Source organism: Puntigrus tetrazona, chromosome 22 (genome assembly GCF_018831695.1).
Source record: "Puntigrus tetrazona isolate hp1 chromosome 22, ASM1883169v1, whole genome shotgun sequence".
Taxonomy (NCBI): domain Eukaryota; kingdom Metazoa; phylum Chordata; class Actinopteri; order Cypriniformes; family Cyprinidae; genus Puntigrus; species Puntigrus tetrazona.
The window spans coordinates 5,140,607-5,156,419 of NC_056720.1; the positions used below are offsets into that span (position 1 = coordinate 5,140,607).

Here is a 15,813-nt window from a genome sequence, read left to right on the forward strand (position 1 = left end):
GTACACAATCTTAGTGGTCAAAAACCAAATGTGGGTCACTTTGCATACAAATGAAATTATTATTTATTATTTATTTAGTTAAATATATAATTAATTATTTTTAAATTTGCATACCTGTAACTCAAGACGTATTAAAGATGTTTCATTATGATTAAGATTCTAGGTCTTAATAAACTTTTGGAATCTTTATTTTTAACGCCCTATATGGTTCTGTACCAGAGATATGGGGATCTCCATGCAATGGAATATTAAAATTCTAATTATTTAATTTTAATAGACTCTCGTGGTTTGTTTACAGACAGAAAAAAACTATGAAGGCGAGGAACCAATGTGAAAATGCCAGTAGACTGGAAAAATTTATTTATAAATTGATAAAACTTTCCTTTTATGCTGTTTAAATACAAACACAAGACAGAAGGCGATGAGCAGCGTTGAATCAGAGACCACACTTTATCCGGTATAGACAGCGCTGCTGATTTTAATGAGCTTTGTTGGCGTCTATCACGTCACGTTGTGCTACTCGCTAGTGAAGGCTTGGTTTAAATCACAGGTGCAGAGATCTGGAAAGCCACAGCCCTGAAGAGTTAAGATTCAACCCTAATTCAATGCACCTGATCCATCTGATCATTCACGCTTATTTGAAAACTACATGGTTTGTTGGAACTAAGCTCTGCAGGGCTGATGTCCAAGTGGAACTGTATTAGCAAATCAGTCAACTATCCATTCAGTAAAAACTCAAAGTGACCTGCTGTAAACAGACCCACATAAGACTTGAAAAACAGTGAAGCAATGTTAGTAATCTTAGGGAAGTTTAACCTTTAGGGTGTTTCTCTTAAAGAGTATTATCTTAAAGATCGTGGCTGTGGGAGTTTCCCCTGAAAACAATCCGTTAAACAGTTCAGGAAGATGTTGACCACAAAGTGAAAAAAAACACTCAGTGATCTGTGAACTTTAGTGCCTTTAGTGCACTTACTTTGATCTTTATCGCTCATCATGACTATTAACACATTGATCATTCATGACTAATAAACCCTACGTTTTCTAAAATACATTGATATTTTTTTTCCGATCAAGTATCTTTTATTAAAATTGTTGTTTAGATTAGTCAGTGTTTTTATGCTCTCCTCAAATAATTAAACTAAACACTTACTAAATCAGTGGATCCCAACCAGTCCTAGAGAGCTTTAAACCATTGAACTACAGTACAGCACCGATATCAACAAAACGGGTGCTTTTTGTAAAATAACTAATGACTAAAAATGATTAATCAGAGTTCAGCTGTGTTCTGCTGAAGTCTTCTGGCTCTGATCTCGTAAACCAGCAAAGCAACAGCAGCCACGCCCACCAGAGCAGAGAGAGCCAATCAGATCACAGCTTCAGTAAAACCACAACAGCAGACACAGACTTCTGAGAAAACAAATGAACAGTGTTGAAACAGATATATGATTAATTTAGCTTTGCTGAAAAATATAGTATGATGCAATACCTGCACATGGCTGACGGGCACCTTCTCCGTCAGCTCAGCTCTGGTGGGCTCCAGACCCATCTGCTCTGCTGTGGTGGTGTTTAACTCCCCCAGCACTCCCTGCTCTACTGGGCTTAGCACATTGACCAGACCCTTCATCCCTCCCCTTGTTCTGCCTCCCCCTCCACCTCCCTCTTAGATTGTACTGTTTGAAGCATCCGGAAGCTGTTCACCAACAGATGTCATTCTCTCTCACCACATTGACTCCTGCACCACACCACTGTTGCATTTCACTCAAGACTTCAATTGCCATCATCCATAGCACTGATGATACAGACGTGGACAAAATTGTTGGTACCCTTTGGTCAATGAAAGAAAAAGTCACAATGGTCACAGAAATAACTGTTATCTGACAAAAGTAATAATAAATAAAAATTCTATAAATGTTAACCAATGAAAGTCAGACATTGTTTTTCAACCATGCTTCAACAGAATTATTTAAAAAAATAAACTCACGAAACAGGCATGGACAAAAATGATGGTACCCCTAGAAAACACTGAAAATAATGTGACCAAAGGGACATGTTAATTCAAGGTGTGTCCACTAATTAGCATCACAGGTGTCTACAACCTTGTAATCAGCCATTGGGCCTATATATATGGCTCCAGGTAATCACTGTGTTGTTTGGTGATATGGTGTGTACCACACTTGACATGGACCAGAGGAAGCAAAGGAAAGAGTTGTCTCAAGAGATCAGAAAGAAAATTATAGACAAGCATGTTAAAGGTAAAGGCTATAAGACCATCTCCAAGCAACTAGATGTTCCTGTGACTACAGTTGCACATATTATTCAGAAGTTTAAGATCCATGGGACTGTAGCCAACCTCCTGGACGTGGCGAAGGCGCAGGAGGAAAATTGATGACAAATCTAAGAGACGGATAATCCGAATGGTAACAAAAGAGCCTAGAAAGACTTTCTAAAGAGATTCAAGGTGAACTTCATGCTCAAGGAACATCAGTGTCAGATCGCACCATCCGTCGTTGTTTGAGCCAAAGTGGACTACATGGGAGACGACCAAGGAGGACACCATTGTTGAAAACGAATCATAAAAAGCAAGACTGGAATATGCCAAACTACATGTTGACAAGCCACAAAGCTTCTGGGAGAATGTCCTGTGGACAGATGAGACAAAAATCGAAGTTTTTGCCAAGGCACATCAGCTGTATGTTCACAGACGAAAAAATGAAGCATATCAAGAAAAGAACACTGTCCCTACTGTGAAACATGGAGGAGGCTCTGTTATGTTCTGGGGCTGCTTTGCTGCGTCTGGCACAGGGTGTCTTGAATCTGTGCAGGGTACAATGAAATCTCAAGACTATCAAGGAATTCTAGAGAGAAATGTACTAGCCAGTGTCAGAAAGCTTGGTCTCAGTCGCAGGTCATGGGTCTTGCAACAGGACAATGACCCAAAACACACCGCTAAAAACACCCAAGAATGGCTAAGAGGAAAAAATTGGACTATTGTAAAGTGGCCTTCTATGAGCCCTGACCTCAATCCTATTGAGCATCTTTGGAAGGAGCTGAAACATGCAGTCTGGAAAAGGCACCCTTCAAACCGGACACAACTGGAGCAGTTTGCTCATGAGGAGTGGGCCAAAATACCTGCTGAGAGGTGCAGAAGTCTCATTGACAGTTACAGGAAGCGTTTGATTGCAGTGATTGCCTCAAAAGGTTGCGCAACAAAATATTAAGTTAGGGGTACCATCATTTTTGTCTAGGTCTGTTTCATGAGTTTATTTTTTTTTTATAATTCTGTTGAAGCATGGTTGAAAAACAATGTCTGACTTTCATTGGTTAACATTTATAGAATTTTATTTATTATTACTTTTGTCAGATTTCTGTGACCATTGTGAGTTTTTCTTTCATTGACCAAAGGGTACCAACAATTTTGTCCACGTCTGTACGCACCTGATTGCACTCATCACACTGCATGCAATCACTCTCAAGCCATAAATAGCAGTTCCAAACTCTGTTCAACGCCGAGTATTGTTTAGCGTTTGTCCTTTTTCTAGAGATAGCTATACTTTACGAAAGCCATTCCCCGTTTCCATGTCTTTCATAGTTTTTTTTGTTAGATTCTCCCGTGTTCTGTTCTCTGACTGGTTTCTCTATTTAGTCTTTGCCTGCTGTCTTGGACATTGTTTATGCCCTGTTTGGATTATTGCTCATTCTCACCTCTTTGTATTACATTTGCCATGGACTAGACCCTTGCTGGTTTCTCGGACTACTGTCTAGTTTCCTTCTACATACCTGTTTGCCATTGTTCTTACCCTGTCTGTTTTTGACCATGTTTCTAAATAAAGATCCACACATCCCTTGCCTTGCCTGCCACGTTATACTATCCAATTAAACACATAGAGCTCAATGCTTACTCTAATACCTTATTACGTACACCATACACTATAACGGTAAGTGGTGTTTGAGTATGAATGGGCATTTGAGTAGAAACTGAACTCCAGATGCCACAAAACAATAAGTTATTAAACCTACAACCTTATTTAAAGAGAATTTACTAATGTAGAAAAAAATAAATATTTGAATTATTTTCTGAACTAAATTATTTAATGTAGAGATTAATACTACAGATACGGGCCATCAAAAATACTTATAATAAATCTAAATCTTTAATCACTTATTACAGCATTGTTGCACTTATGGCTGTTAAATCTCTCATGATTTACCTAATCAAGAATTTTCTCCTATTTAAATGCGGTTGTGTTGTTTGGTTCAAACCTGTGGTTTAATACTGAAACAAACTGAAACAGAAGCTCCTGCAGGTGGCGAAAGGTGTAGGTTTCTGTTGACTTGCATGACAACATGACTAAGAAAGAAATGGAAAAACAAGAGCAGAAACTGACTAGCTCTTTGGAAAACTTGCTTTTCAGGCCTGCTTCCTATAATACAATCATATTATACTTATATCTGATATGAATTGAAGAACATAGTTGTGTATACTGTTGAATGTCTCAAGGCTTTAAAAACCTATTGAACTCAATGGCCTATTATATAGCAGCTTACTGAATTAAATTCCTGATTCCACTTAATATTAGGTGGCTTTAGCTACTATATACTTACATTTAAATTGATGATTTTATAAAAAGCATGTATTGTGTACATGCAGGTTTTTTTTACATTGTACTCATATTTTTAAAAATACCTGTATGTAGTTACACCTGTAATTAATGTTTGTAATTACATTCTAATCATGTTTAGAAAGATTACAATAGGGAACATTCGTTTCTGTGTTCTGTGTGTTTGTCAGCTGCGAACAGCTTCCTGTTCTTTGTGGGTGAGGCACCAAACTCTGTACAAATACACACAGCATGTTAAAGGTAAAGGCTATAAGACCATCTCCAAGCAGCTAGATGTTCCTGTGACTGCAGTTACACATATAATCCAAATGGTAACAAAAGAGCCCAGAAAGACTTCTAAAGAGATCCAAGGTGAACTTCATGCTGAAGAAACATCAGTGTCAGTACCATCGTACCATCTGTCGTTGTTTGAGCCAAAGTGGACTACATAGGAGATGACCAAGGAAGACACCATTGTTGAAAACAAATCATAAAAAAGCCAGACTGAAATATTCCAAACTACACGTTGACAAAACTTCTGGGAGAATGTCCCATGGACAGATGAGACACAAATGGAACTTTTTGCCAAGGCACATCAACTCTATGTTCACAGACGGAAAAATGAAGCATATCAAGAAAAGAACACTGTCCCTACTATGAAACATGAAGAAGGCTCTGTTATGTTCTTTATTTATTATTACTTTTGTCAGATTGAAGTTTTTTCTGTGACCGTTGTTTTTCCTTCATTGCCCAAAGGGTACCAACAATTTTGTCCATGTCTGTACATATCCTTGAAACCAGATCCTGACAGAAAATATCTGTTTTGTCTGGTAATCGGAAAAGCTAATACCCAAAACCCATTAACAGTAAGTGTTAGCAATCTTCTATATCAGCCAGGACTTGACTGAGGCACACCTGAGAAGAGCAAAAGTTGGCGATGAAATTTAACAAAAAAGGAGTATTTTATTGAATAAGTCCTGGTTGTGTATGTTTCACAATTCCACCAAGTGTTATTATATGTCACAATACCATCCCATGACATAAAAAATATAAAAGTGGATACATTCTCTTATATTTTCCTTGTAAAGACAAATAGCACTTGACAATGCACCACGACAATGGACAATTAATATTATAGGCTAATATTACACAAATGATTAACCAATGAAATTAGCATATTAATGCTATGATGATTATTATCGATTATTAGATGGAATAATAAAATTACAATAAACAATAAAATATTTTCACAAAAGTGAAAGGCATCATGGCCGTAATCCATACACTTTTTAATTTTCATTTTTGGGTGAACTATTCCATTGAGTGTATTTAAACACACATTAACTAGATTAATGTTAAGTCATATGATGCATATAGGCTAAACTTTATCAGCTTACCATATATTTCAGTAACATTAGTCTGAAGAACAACCAGATCTCCCTCCTTCACTGACATGGTCTTCATTTCAGCTTCACCGGCATCAATAACAGCATCTTCAGATGGAGACTCTACAAGAAACAGATTCCCAGCTAAAGATTGTTTGCAAGACAAAGCAAATTTAATAACCATTTATTCTGAAAAGTATTCTCACTGTAGACATGAACTCTGAATTTCTCATATGAGGTCCCATTTTTGCCATCAATCTGTAGTTCATTAAGTCCAGAGTGTTTGGTTCTCATGTTCTTGATGGTCAGAGATCCAGTCTGATTTAGCTTCATTCTGTCGCCGAACCTCACATTATTGGGATATGAGATCTCATTACCATTGGTTTCATCAATGACAGGTGACAAAAACATAATCCTCTATACATAAACCACTTCATACTATTAAACACCCATTCTTGAATAAGACTAGGGTTTAGAGTGATAGAATCTCCTTACATTACTGACTTTGACTGGACATCATCATCACCATTATCATAATCATCACGACCAGTCACAGCTGCAGGACATACAGACCTGAGGTTGGTCTCTTTTTGAAAATTATTACAAAAGTTAATTCATAAAAAAATAAAGTAAGACAAATATTTTAGAAGTGTAAATTTGCTGTAAAGAAAATGTAAAATAAAAACATTTGATATAAAATCAATATAAATTTTTTTTTATCTAAATTTGATATCAAATTAAATCCATATTTGTAAATAAGTTATGTTCCAAATTTGAAGTTGTTATTTAAAAAATTGAGATCCCTATGTTATTTTGTTTAGGCGTTATACCACAAATAGCAACAGGGTGCCATTTTTCTATACAAATATATACATTAATTTTTGTATTATTTTTATCACTAAATAAACAATATGGAATCCTGAGACTTCAGGCAATATCTGTTTTGTCCAGATTATATTACATTTTGATTCCAAGAGGCTGTAAATGTGTCACGGTGTGGTTTAGTTCCTCACCACTGACAGTGAATCTCTTGTATAAAGATATTGTGATATTTGTTATGATCAGAGATCCGGTCTGATCCAGTTCCAGTCTGTCTCTGAAACTCAGTTATCAGTTTCACCGTATAAGGGTGAGCTCATGGCCTCTACATCAGCTTTAGCTATAAGTTTTCCTTCATCTCCAAACCAGCACACTATCAGCTTACCATATTTTTCAGTAACATTAGTCTGAAGAACAACCAGATCTAAATGTGTCACGGTGTGGTTTAGTGAAAAGGAGCGCTCGGAGAGAATATAAAGTTAATGATTTTAATCATGCACACATAGAGGAATAATACCTCGGGCAGGTAGGCAGAAAAACATCGATGGAGCTGAAACACACAGGGAATAAATACAAAGTAATTGACTAAATTAAAAGACACAGATGAAGACAAAGATACAATTAACAGGAACGGAAGGTAGGGCACACAGAGACAAAAACAACAACACAGAGTACACGCGTGTGACAAAATGAAACCCGTAATTTTTTTTTTTAAATGCCCTTCCTATGGGAATGCTGAAGGCTATACTCGCTCTTGCAATGTTGCCATATCTATTTATAATAAGCGAAGCATCTTTGCTTGTTTTTTGCCAGTTGCTTGTAAGTTCATAAAATTATCTATTTTTTTGTAGCAAGATCTTGCAATTCTTGTTGCATTTTGTAACAGTAAATAGTAAATAGTAAACAGTAAATAGGCCACTTTGGTGTTATGTCATGTTGAACCATTGGTTTTAGTTGAATGAAAAATGTCAGGATGGTTCTGTTATTAGTGCAAAATTGATCGTAAAAAACTGTAACAGTGACTTGCTGCCATCTACTGGTGGTTTCTAATTTTATATTCAGAGTATCTTTTCATTTCAAATATCAGTATTCAGCGTTTTATGTTTATTATATATAAAAAAACATTATTTATAAATATGTAATTGTAGGTTAAATGCATCAATGTCTTTAAACAGTGAGTAAATACATCTAAAGTGAGTAAATTGCATCTAAATCTAAAAACTTAGTATTTTAATTCACTGATTAAATGTACGAATTTGACTTAAAAGAGAATGGACACTTAAGGACAAGTTATTTTATACAAAAAAATTAAAATTAAGTAAAAATTTATTAAAATGCCATAATGATAAACAAATTATTTTAAATAAATATTTTTTTTTTTTTTTTTTTTTTTTTAATAATATGCATTGCTTAACTTCATGGTCAATCACAGTCATTGTTCTAATTTCCCTTCTTCCTATATTTACAAATCTATAAGTTTACGACCTAAAGACATGTGTGCATTTGAAAATAGTGTTACACTTGAAAAAATAAAACATCTTTCAGTCTCAAAATATATTTTAGAATTTTAGGTCATGCACTCAATAGGCTAAAACTTGCCACAAAGCCCCAAAATAAAATGTGTCCAGGAGAAAATAGTAGTACCATAAATGGCATAAATAATACAGTCATTCAAAAAAATGACTATTTCTATAAACCTATGTCAATAGGTGGCGATAAATGAGAGTCTATATTACAGATTAGCAAGTTAAATATTTGACTCATCGATTCATTAAAGTCACTGAATCATTATCAACTCAAGCAGTGTACATAAAATAAACTATTATTTCACTATGGCCTATATTTGTTCTCAAACATGATTCATTTCTCAATGAAACAGCATTATTACAGGTTATTTTCTCCTTATCATAAAAGCAGAAATATATTATTGAGTGCGATTGTTGCGAATGTATTGGTGGCACTGGTGGCCGTGTCTTATTAGACTCAACTTGTCCCCTGACGCTCTTTCACTTATTTCTCCTCTCCTTTCAGCATGGGCTTCAGTTCAATCGATCCAATTGATTCACTGATTCTGTTTACTGTGGAATCTGATAGAAAATAGAGAAGATAAAGTTTTACTAAGTCTGCATCTACAGACGATGTTACAGTTGCTTTACAGTAAGTTACAGTTGTTCGTATTCTTGGAACCCCCATCAGATATTCAAAAGATGGAAGCGATGTTTGAATAGGTATCTTATTTTAATAAATGTTGAACTGCTCACCAGTGACAGTCACATGGAATCTCTTGAATCGGCTCTGTTTGCTGTTGATGACCTGGAGTTTAAAATGTCCAGAGTCTGCAATTGTGATGTTTCTGATGATCAGAGATCCAGTGTTCTCGGCCAGTTCCAGTCTCTCTTTGAATCTCGCACCAGTGCTAATCGATCCTAAATCAGCTTTAACTACGAGATTGTTTTCAGCTCCGAATGTCCACAATACCAGATCATCGCTTTGTACTTCAATCTCTGTTGATAAATGGACCTGCTCTCCCACCATCGCTGACACGGTCCTCACTAAAAGCAACGCAGAAAAACATAAGGCACGCAGTCACATGATTATCATTTCAGTGCTTCACATTTTGCAAAGACGTAACAAAGATTTTCTTTTCTCGTAACATTATGAATTTATTCTTAAGTCTCATTGCAGTTTGACGATTTGTGTTAAGCTAAGACCATCTAAACAGTTCTGAATCGCTGATCTACTCACTTTCGACGGTAAGAACGAATCTCTTTTCTGTTATTTTGTTTTTGCTGGTGATCTTGAGTTTGTAGAGTCCGGAGTGATTAAGCATGATGTTGTTGATGGTGAGATCTCCAGTCTTCTTATTCAGCACCAGTTTGCTTCTGAATCTCCCATCAACACCATCACATGTTCTTTTACTGGCCGCTCCACTGATTTCAGCGACGAGATTGTTGTCTTCTATATAGCACCACTGTATCTTATCATCTTTATGTAGTTCAGTATCGGTTTTCAGAGTAACAGAATCTCCGTCTGCCACTGACTTTTCTTCGACTGTCACAGCATCACATAGAAATGGGTTCATGAGAGCAAGCTAAATTTTACATTTTACTTCATTGTTGCAAAACTGACAAACTTGTGATGATCAATCAGGCAAAAACCTTTAAATATTGATTATGAAACATGCTTAACTTTGTTTTTGCGTTGCTTGTATCGCCTTTTATACTCACCCACATGCATTTGTAGTTCAGAGATCTTGCGGCGATAGTAAAATACAATAGCGGCTACAATTGCAGCCAAAAACACCAGAACAGCAGCAGCTATCCCAGCTATAGCACCCGGAGACTGACCCGGATCAGGAACAGCTGAAGAGAGACGGTGAGGATCTGAGAACACTTCAAATCAATGCCGGTGTCAAATAAAGGACACAATATGATTTAGACTGGAGCGCTGTAAGTCGAGAGAGATTAGGACGATTCTAAGAGTCCAATGAGGGAATGTGAAAACTCATCTCCTTCATGAGCATTATTAAGAATTCAACTATCCGGTCCTGTGACCTGTGACTCCAAAATATTATAAGGTCTTTATTCATAAGTTCAGGACTTTTATATCTAATGTAGTTGCTTCTGTGAAAATAATCCTACAGTTTGAAATATTCCAATATAGTTTTGAGGCTATATCACTAATTTGGACCATGCACTGATAAGATAACATTGATTTTATGTATTGGGAGGAGAAATAAAGAAACACCCCATTCATGAGAAAGACGCCATTTGGAATGCGTACAAAAACGAAGCTGAAATACTCTGGACACCATCAACTATGCTCTTAGTCATGCTTTTTGGCATCACTTTTTGTGGCCTGCACACCCACTGCTACTTAGCCACGATAAGAAGAAAACCATCTAGTCTGTGTCTGTAAATCTCCTTCACTGACTAGCCTATACTGCATCTCAATTAGATTCAAAATGGTCAAAGCATGGTCTACATACATTTTCTACATATATGATGTACATATACCCTGATAGCACACATACAACTCAGAAACCTCTATTTGATGTCTGCAAAACATATTTTTAGAGTGTCTGCTCATCTGGAAGACATAGGATGTTTCCTTTTAGATGTCAATTAGATGTATATGAGATGTTTGTATTTTAGAATGTACGTAAAACTAGAAACTAGATTGATTAAAATAAACTATGCACATATCTGTATTCTCATAAAATAAATCGTTATGTCTTCACTTTTTTCAAATGAAACAAATTAAATGATTTGATAGGCCTGTGTAAAATACTAGATTTGAGGTTGCGATCTTAATCAAATGATTTACAATGCGAAGATCACTTTGTAAGTCGGATAAAAGCGTTTTCCAAATGAATAAACGTAAGTTAATACACCCTCCAAGTTTCATAACCTTAGATGTCCTCAGCATTTATGTAATCAAATTGCTTCATTTGAGGGCCGTATGAGGTGTGAGCAATTTGAAAATGTAAACGAATAGTTATATATCATCGCACCCTAGGCCACACCCACTACATTCATTTTGACCGCACTGCACATGTGGCATTAAGTCAAAAGAAACAGAACCCATCATAATTTGAACGCTGACCTAGATTTGTCATTACTTTGAAATGCTAGCTCAAAGAAGACTCACCATTTACAGAAACAAGGAACTGCTGTGAGCTCTCGCGGCCTCTGATCTGCACTTCATAAAGTCCTGCGTGTTCACTTCGAGTGTTCTCGATGGTCAGAGATCCAGTCCAATCCAGCTTCAGTCTGCCTTTGAATCTCTCATCGGCGTCGTTCAATGAGGTCTCTTTGGTTTCCATGTCAAGTTTACCGAGGAGAATTCCTTTATCTCCAAACCTCCACACTATTAGATCTTCTTGCTGTACTTCAGGAATATAATCCTGTAGAGTGACAGAATGTCCCTCCATCACTGACACTGACTTCACTCCACCCGTCTCACCAACAACACCTGGAAAACACATCAAACCAGACCTGAACTATTGTAATACTGCTTTTATGCAGCATCATATTATGGAGCAGAATTATATAAAGTCACATTTACCATTGCTTAGAAATTTCACAAAGTCAATGAATTTTTTGTGATTTTACACTCACCAATTACAAAAACGTTAAATTTCTTGGTTGTGATGCTTTCACTAGAGATGGTTACTTTATATTTTCCTGAGTGTTTGATTCTGGTGTTTCTGATGGTGAGAGAGCCAGTGTTTTGATCCACCTGCAATCTGCCTCTGAATCCCACATCATCAGTGACAAAAAATGAGGTAAAATCTCCTTTTCTTGTTATTTGAGATATGAGGGAGTCTTTAGGTCCAAACATCCACAGTATCGTATCATCGTTCTGTATTTCAGTATAATTAGTGTGTAGCGTGATGGAATCTCCTTCCATCACTGACATTGTCTCATCTGTTTCTGCAACAAACACGCCTGCAGAACACAAATTAACAATTAAAAACTGAAAAGATGTGCAGATACGCCGCTACTGTACGCATATGGGAAAAAAAAAAACAGAAAATTTAAATAATAGGTGCCCTTACTACACTTAAAAAAAAAACAGAAGATAAACAAAGCTATTAGGGGTTTGGAACTACTTGGCGTGAGTGATAGATTACAAATTTTTCATTTTAGGGTGGGGTATCCCTTTAAGACCGTTACTTAAATTGAAATAAAAGCGAAAGTGAAAGTGAAAAGGTGAGGTCATGCATGGTAACTAGTGCTGTCAAATGTTAATCGCATCTGTGTGTGTGTGTGTGTATATTTATGTCTAGCACACACACATTCATGTACATATTTAGGAAAAATATGTATGTATATTAAATATATTTACATATTATATAAATTATATTCATATAAATATGTACATGTACCGATATATGTACCGATTAATCGTACCGAACCCCCAACTGCTCCGTGTATGTGTGTGTGTGTGTGTGTGTGTGTGTGTGTGTGTGTGTGTGTGTGTGTGTGTGTGTGTGTGTGTGTGGATCACCATACCTGGCCATAAATCGCTTTAACTTTCTCTTTCATTTTGACTTCCAAAAGACTTCCAAAACAGAAATGCACTTACCGTCCACGAATAATAAGATAAAATACAGCAATGTCATCCTATGTTTTAACAGGGCTGTTCCAGATATAAGTCCAGATATAATTATAAACGGCGATTAGTTACAGCCCGCTGCATAATTGGTTTCTTCTACCTGAGCCGCGCCCGAACCTGCTACAAGCGCGAATATCTCCCAAAAATACACCAGTCTAACAGATACTTTACAGTCGCAGCTTTTCCCATGTATGTGGATGGCGTTTAAAGCTCAAAATAAATATATATAAAGCTTCAAGCATGCAATTTTCGGCGTCAAAATATCCGCGACATCAACGCAGCCAAAAGCAGAAGCCACCATTTAACGATCGGAAGCATCTCTAGTAAAACTGTAGATGTCAGTAAAACGCACAATGTCACAGGTAGAGGCATTCGTGATCAAACCGTGCGGTGGAGGGTTCAGAAAGGTTTACTCAAAAACTAAAAAGGAGTATTTCGACATAAGTGTAGTATTTTTGAATATGTAATATGAAATATGTAAATATGTAACTTTGGGCAATAAGGATTAGGACAAAAATGTCATTTGAAAGCTGAATAAAACGGGCATAAACATTCGCATGAACAACTAGCCTTAAAAATATCTTCACAGACAAACAAACTTAACTTGAGTTTAATTAAGCAGGACCTGACATAAAAAAGGCTAAGTCTTTGGAAAGTTATGCATACTTGCTTATCTCAAAATAATTTTTTCTCCACAAAAATGAGCTCTGTAGCTTTCTCAAATGTGGAATATGTGTCAATCTTCTTCTTCTTCTTCTTCTTCTTCTTCTTCTTCTTCTTCTTCTTCTTCTTCTTCTTCTTATTTAATTTTTAGACCATTTTAGAGACACAGAAAAGCTGCTTGTAAATAGAAAGAAAACAGTGGGCGTGCCCGTATGCATGCGCGTGTAGACAGAGCCCCGCCCACCAGTAACATTAACGGAGCAGGCTCCGCCCATTTAAACAATTTTGCTCTGCACTGAGCTGCACTTGTTTTCAGACATTTCCAGCGGTGGGTGAACCAAGGAAATATGATTTTTGTTTTTGCTTTGTTCTCCATGTGCTTGTGGTGTATGGTTGGTAAGTTGGACCTACCACTTCCCGTTTTCCACAGACTAATATTAATATAGTTTCTTTTTTTTAACTAAAGTAATTAACGATTTATTTAAAATAAATCAATGCATGCAATGAAAAAAATATATATATTTTTTTTTGAACGTATTGACCATGAACGAGACAAATTTGAAGCAGTGTTATAATATTTAATGTTTTCCACATACTGTATAAACATGCTGCATTCACATGCTGTTGGAATTATCGTAAAGGTTAGGTCAGCTGAGTAAAATTAAAACCGGTCAAGGTCACGTTTTACGTTTCACTTCTGTTTCTATGTGAAAACTGGCGGAGAGGAAACACCACTTGGAAGGAACAAATACGTTCTTTTTTCAGTTTTGTTGAGTTTTTTTGCTCATCAAAACGTAGTCGTTTGGAACCAAGTCACGATTATTTAGAGAAATTTAGTTGTATTTCTGTTTCTTCTCTAGATGTGACAGATGAAGTGAAGGCAATGTCGGTGATGGAGGGAGAGTCCTTCACTCTGAACACTGATGTTACTGATACACAGAAATATCTGTTAATACAGTGGACGTTTAGAGACGCTCGGATTGCAGAAATCAACAAATTTGCGGAAACCAACTCAACGTTTGATGCTGATGCGAGATTCAGAGACCGATTGAACTTAGATCAAACCGGATCTCTGACCGTCAAAAACACCAGAACCACGGACTCCGGACTTTATAAGCTAGCGATAGTCAACCAAGAGACCAGATACAGAAAGTTCAACGTTACAGTCTGCGGTGAGTGAAATAATTCGCATAACTTGCCCTTCGCTTGAGTTATTTTTTACTGTTATTTGTAAATTCGTCACCATTTATAACGATGTGAACGTTTAAGATATGATGCCACGGTGAAATCTGTCATTTCCAGCAAGTTCACGCAATATTTCGTCATCAGGAAGATCGAGCTCAGACTGCGTGTCGTCCAGCCCTGCGCTCAACGATTCAATCGTCGATCGCACCGAAGACGCCAACGTTACTGAGCTCTATCAGACGAGTTCAGGTATGTCTGCTGTTAGCAGTTATTTATAGCAACAGAACGTGTATTCATGCGTCTGTCTCGTTTTCTTTTTGTAAGGTTCACCCTGAAGTCGAAACTCAACAAGCCACATCCAGTTGTGGACAAACAGTTGTGGTTACTGCTGGCTGGTGCCTTAAACAATCAGCCACATACGCCAATTAATAAAAATGAGAACATTTACGTGCTACCTTCATCCAAAGCACCTTACATTGCATTAAAAACACGAGGGTGGGGTGCGTTCGCTTTTTTGCATATTATTTTTGTTTTTACTGGAACAGAGAACTGAGAAGAAACAGAGAAGTGAATCCCAAATATCAGATCTTTTTGTTTGGTGCCCCATATTCCTCTCAAGAACATTAGCAGAAAGAACAGCAGTTGCACAGGTTTACATGAGAAAAAAACAAGCAGCTGTTTATATTAAACTATTTTTGCTAATGCTATTTGGCCAAACGAGAGAAATGAGCACGAAAACGCACAGTAAAGCTGGTGGACTTCTCAATAAACGTCAGCTGTTAACGAACCGGCAAGCACTCGAGTGTTTGTTTTTGTTTTCCCAGAATGCATTCAACGTTGCAGCTTTACTGAAGCTGTGATCCGATTGGCTCTCTCTGCTCTGGTGGGCGTGGTCGCTGTTGCTGTGCTGGTTTACGACGTTAGATCCGCAAGAAGTGAGCTGGACAGAACAGAAGAGACTGAATATCTGAGTAAAATCTGATCATCAGTACGAACTGAGCAGAAGATTTAGTTCCCCAAAATAAAACATGTATTGATACTAA

The 15,813-nt window shown here is 36.9% G+C and overlaps 2 protein-coding genes across 4 annotated transcripts; one reads left to right on the forward strand and one right to left on the reverse strand.

Annotated features, from left to right (window-relative positions):
• Window positions 1–5,319: 5,319 nt before the first annotated feature.
• Window positions 5,320–13,250, reverse strand: LOC122327354. Of its 3 annotated transcripts, XR_006247637.1 has the most exons (10): window positions 12,893–13,250; window positions 11,923–12,252; window positions 11,453–11,776; window positions 10,030–10,164; window positions 9,548–9,853; window positions 9,064–9,354; window positions 7,320–8,889; window positions 6,190–6,329; window positions 5,996–6,106; window positions 5,320–5,513 (listed from the first exon to the last, which is right to left on the reverse strand). XR_006247637.1 is itself a non-coding variant. In XM_043222657.1 (7 exons), the coding sequence occupies exons 1-7, from the start codon at window positions 12,927–12,929 to the stop codon at window positions 8,813–8,815; spliced, it is 1,500 nt and encodes a 499-aa protein (XP_043078592.1). In that variant the 5' UTR covers window positions 12,930–13,250; the 3' UTR covers window positions 7,277–8,812. The 3 variants fall into 3 exon arrangements, 2 of the variants coding, with proteins under 2 accessions (XP_043078592.1, XP_043078594.1); XM_043222657.1 differs by lacking the exons at window positions 5,320–5,513; window positions 5,996–6,106; window positions 6,190–6,329 and having other exon boundaries at window positions 7,277–8,889; XM_043222659.1 differs by lacking the exons at window positions 5,320–5,513; window positions 5,996–6,106; window positions 6,190–6,329 and having other exon boundaries at window positions 7,277–8,889; window positions 12,820–13,250.
• A 637-nt stretch (window positions 13,251–13,887) lies between these two features.
• On the forward strand, window positions 13,888–15,813 carry LOC122327549. The gene is made up of 4 exons (XM_043222993.1): window positions 13,888–13,981; window positions 14,446–14,757; window positions 14,915–15,019; window positions 15,595–15,813. Exons 1-4 carry the CDS (start codon window positions 13,933–13,935, stop codon window positions 15,750–15,752), a joined length of 624 nt encoding a protein of 207 aa, XP_043078928.1. The 5' UTR covers window positions 13,888–13,932; the 3' UTR covers window positions 15,753–15,813.

Excerpts from the sequence above, each read along its gene's own strand:
- LOC122327354 (XM_043222657.1), bottom strand. The coding sequence starts at position 12,929 with ATGACATTGCTGTATTTTATCTTATTATTCGTGGACG. Across the intron at positions 9,854-10,029 it reads TGAACTACAAATGCATGTGG|TCGAAGAAAAGTCAGTGGCA; the intron begins GTGAGTATAAAA and ends ATGCTGTGACAG. Across the intron at positions 9,355-9,547 it reads ATTCGTTCTTACCGTCGAAA|TGAGGACCGTGTCAGCGATG; the intron begins GTGAGTAGATCA and ends CGTTGCTTTTAG.
- LOC122327549 (XM_043222993.1), top strand. The coding sequence starts at position 13,933 with ATGATTTTTGTTTTTGCTTTGTTCTCCATGTGCTTGTGGTGTATGGTT. Across the intron at positions 13,982-14,445 it reads GTGCTTGTGGTGTATGGTTG|ATGTGACAGATGAAGTGAAG; the intron begins GTAAGTTGGACC and ends TTTCTTCTCTAG. Across the intron at positions 14,758-14,914 it reads GTTCAACGTTACAGTCTGCG|GAAGATCGAGCTCAGACTGC; the intron begins GTGAGTGAAATA and ends TTTCGTCATCAG.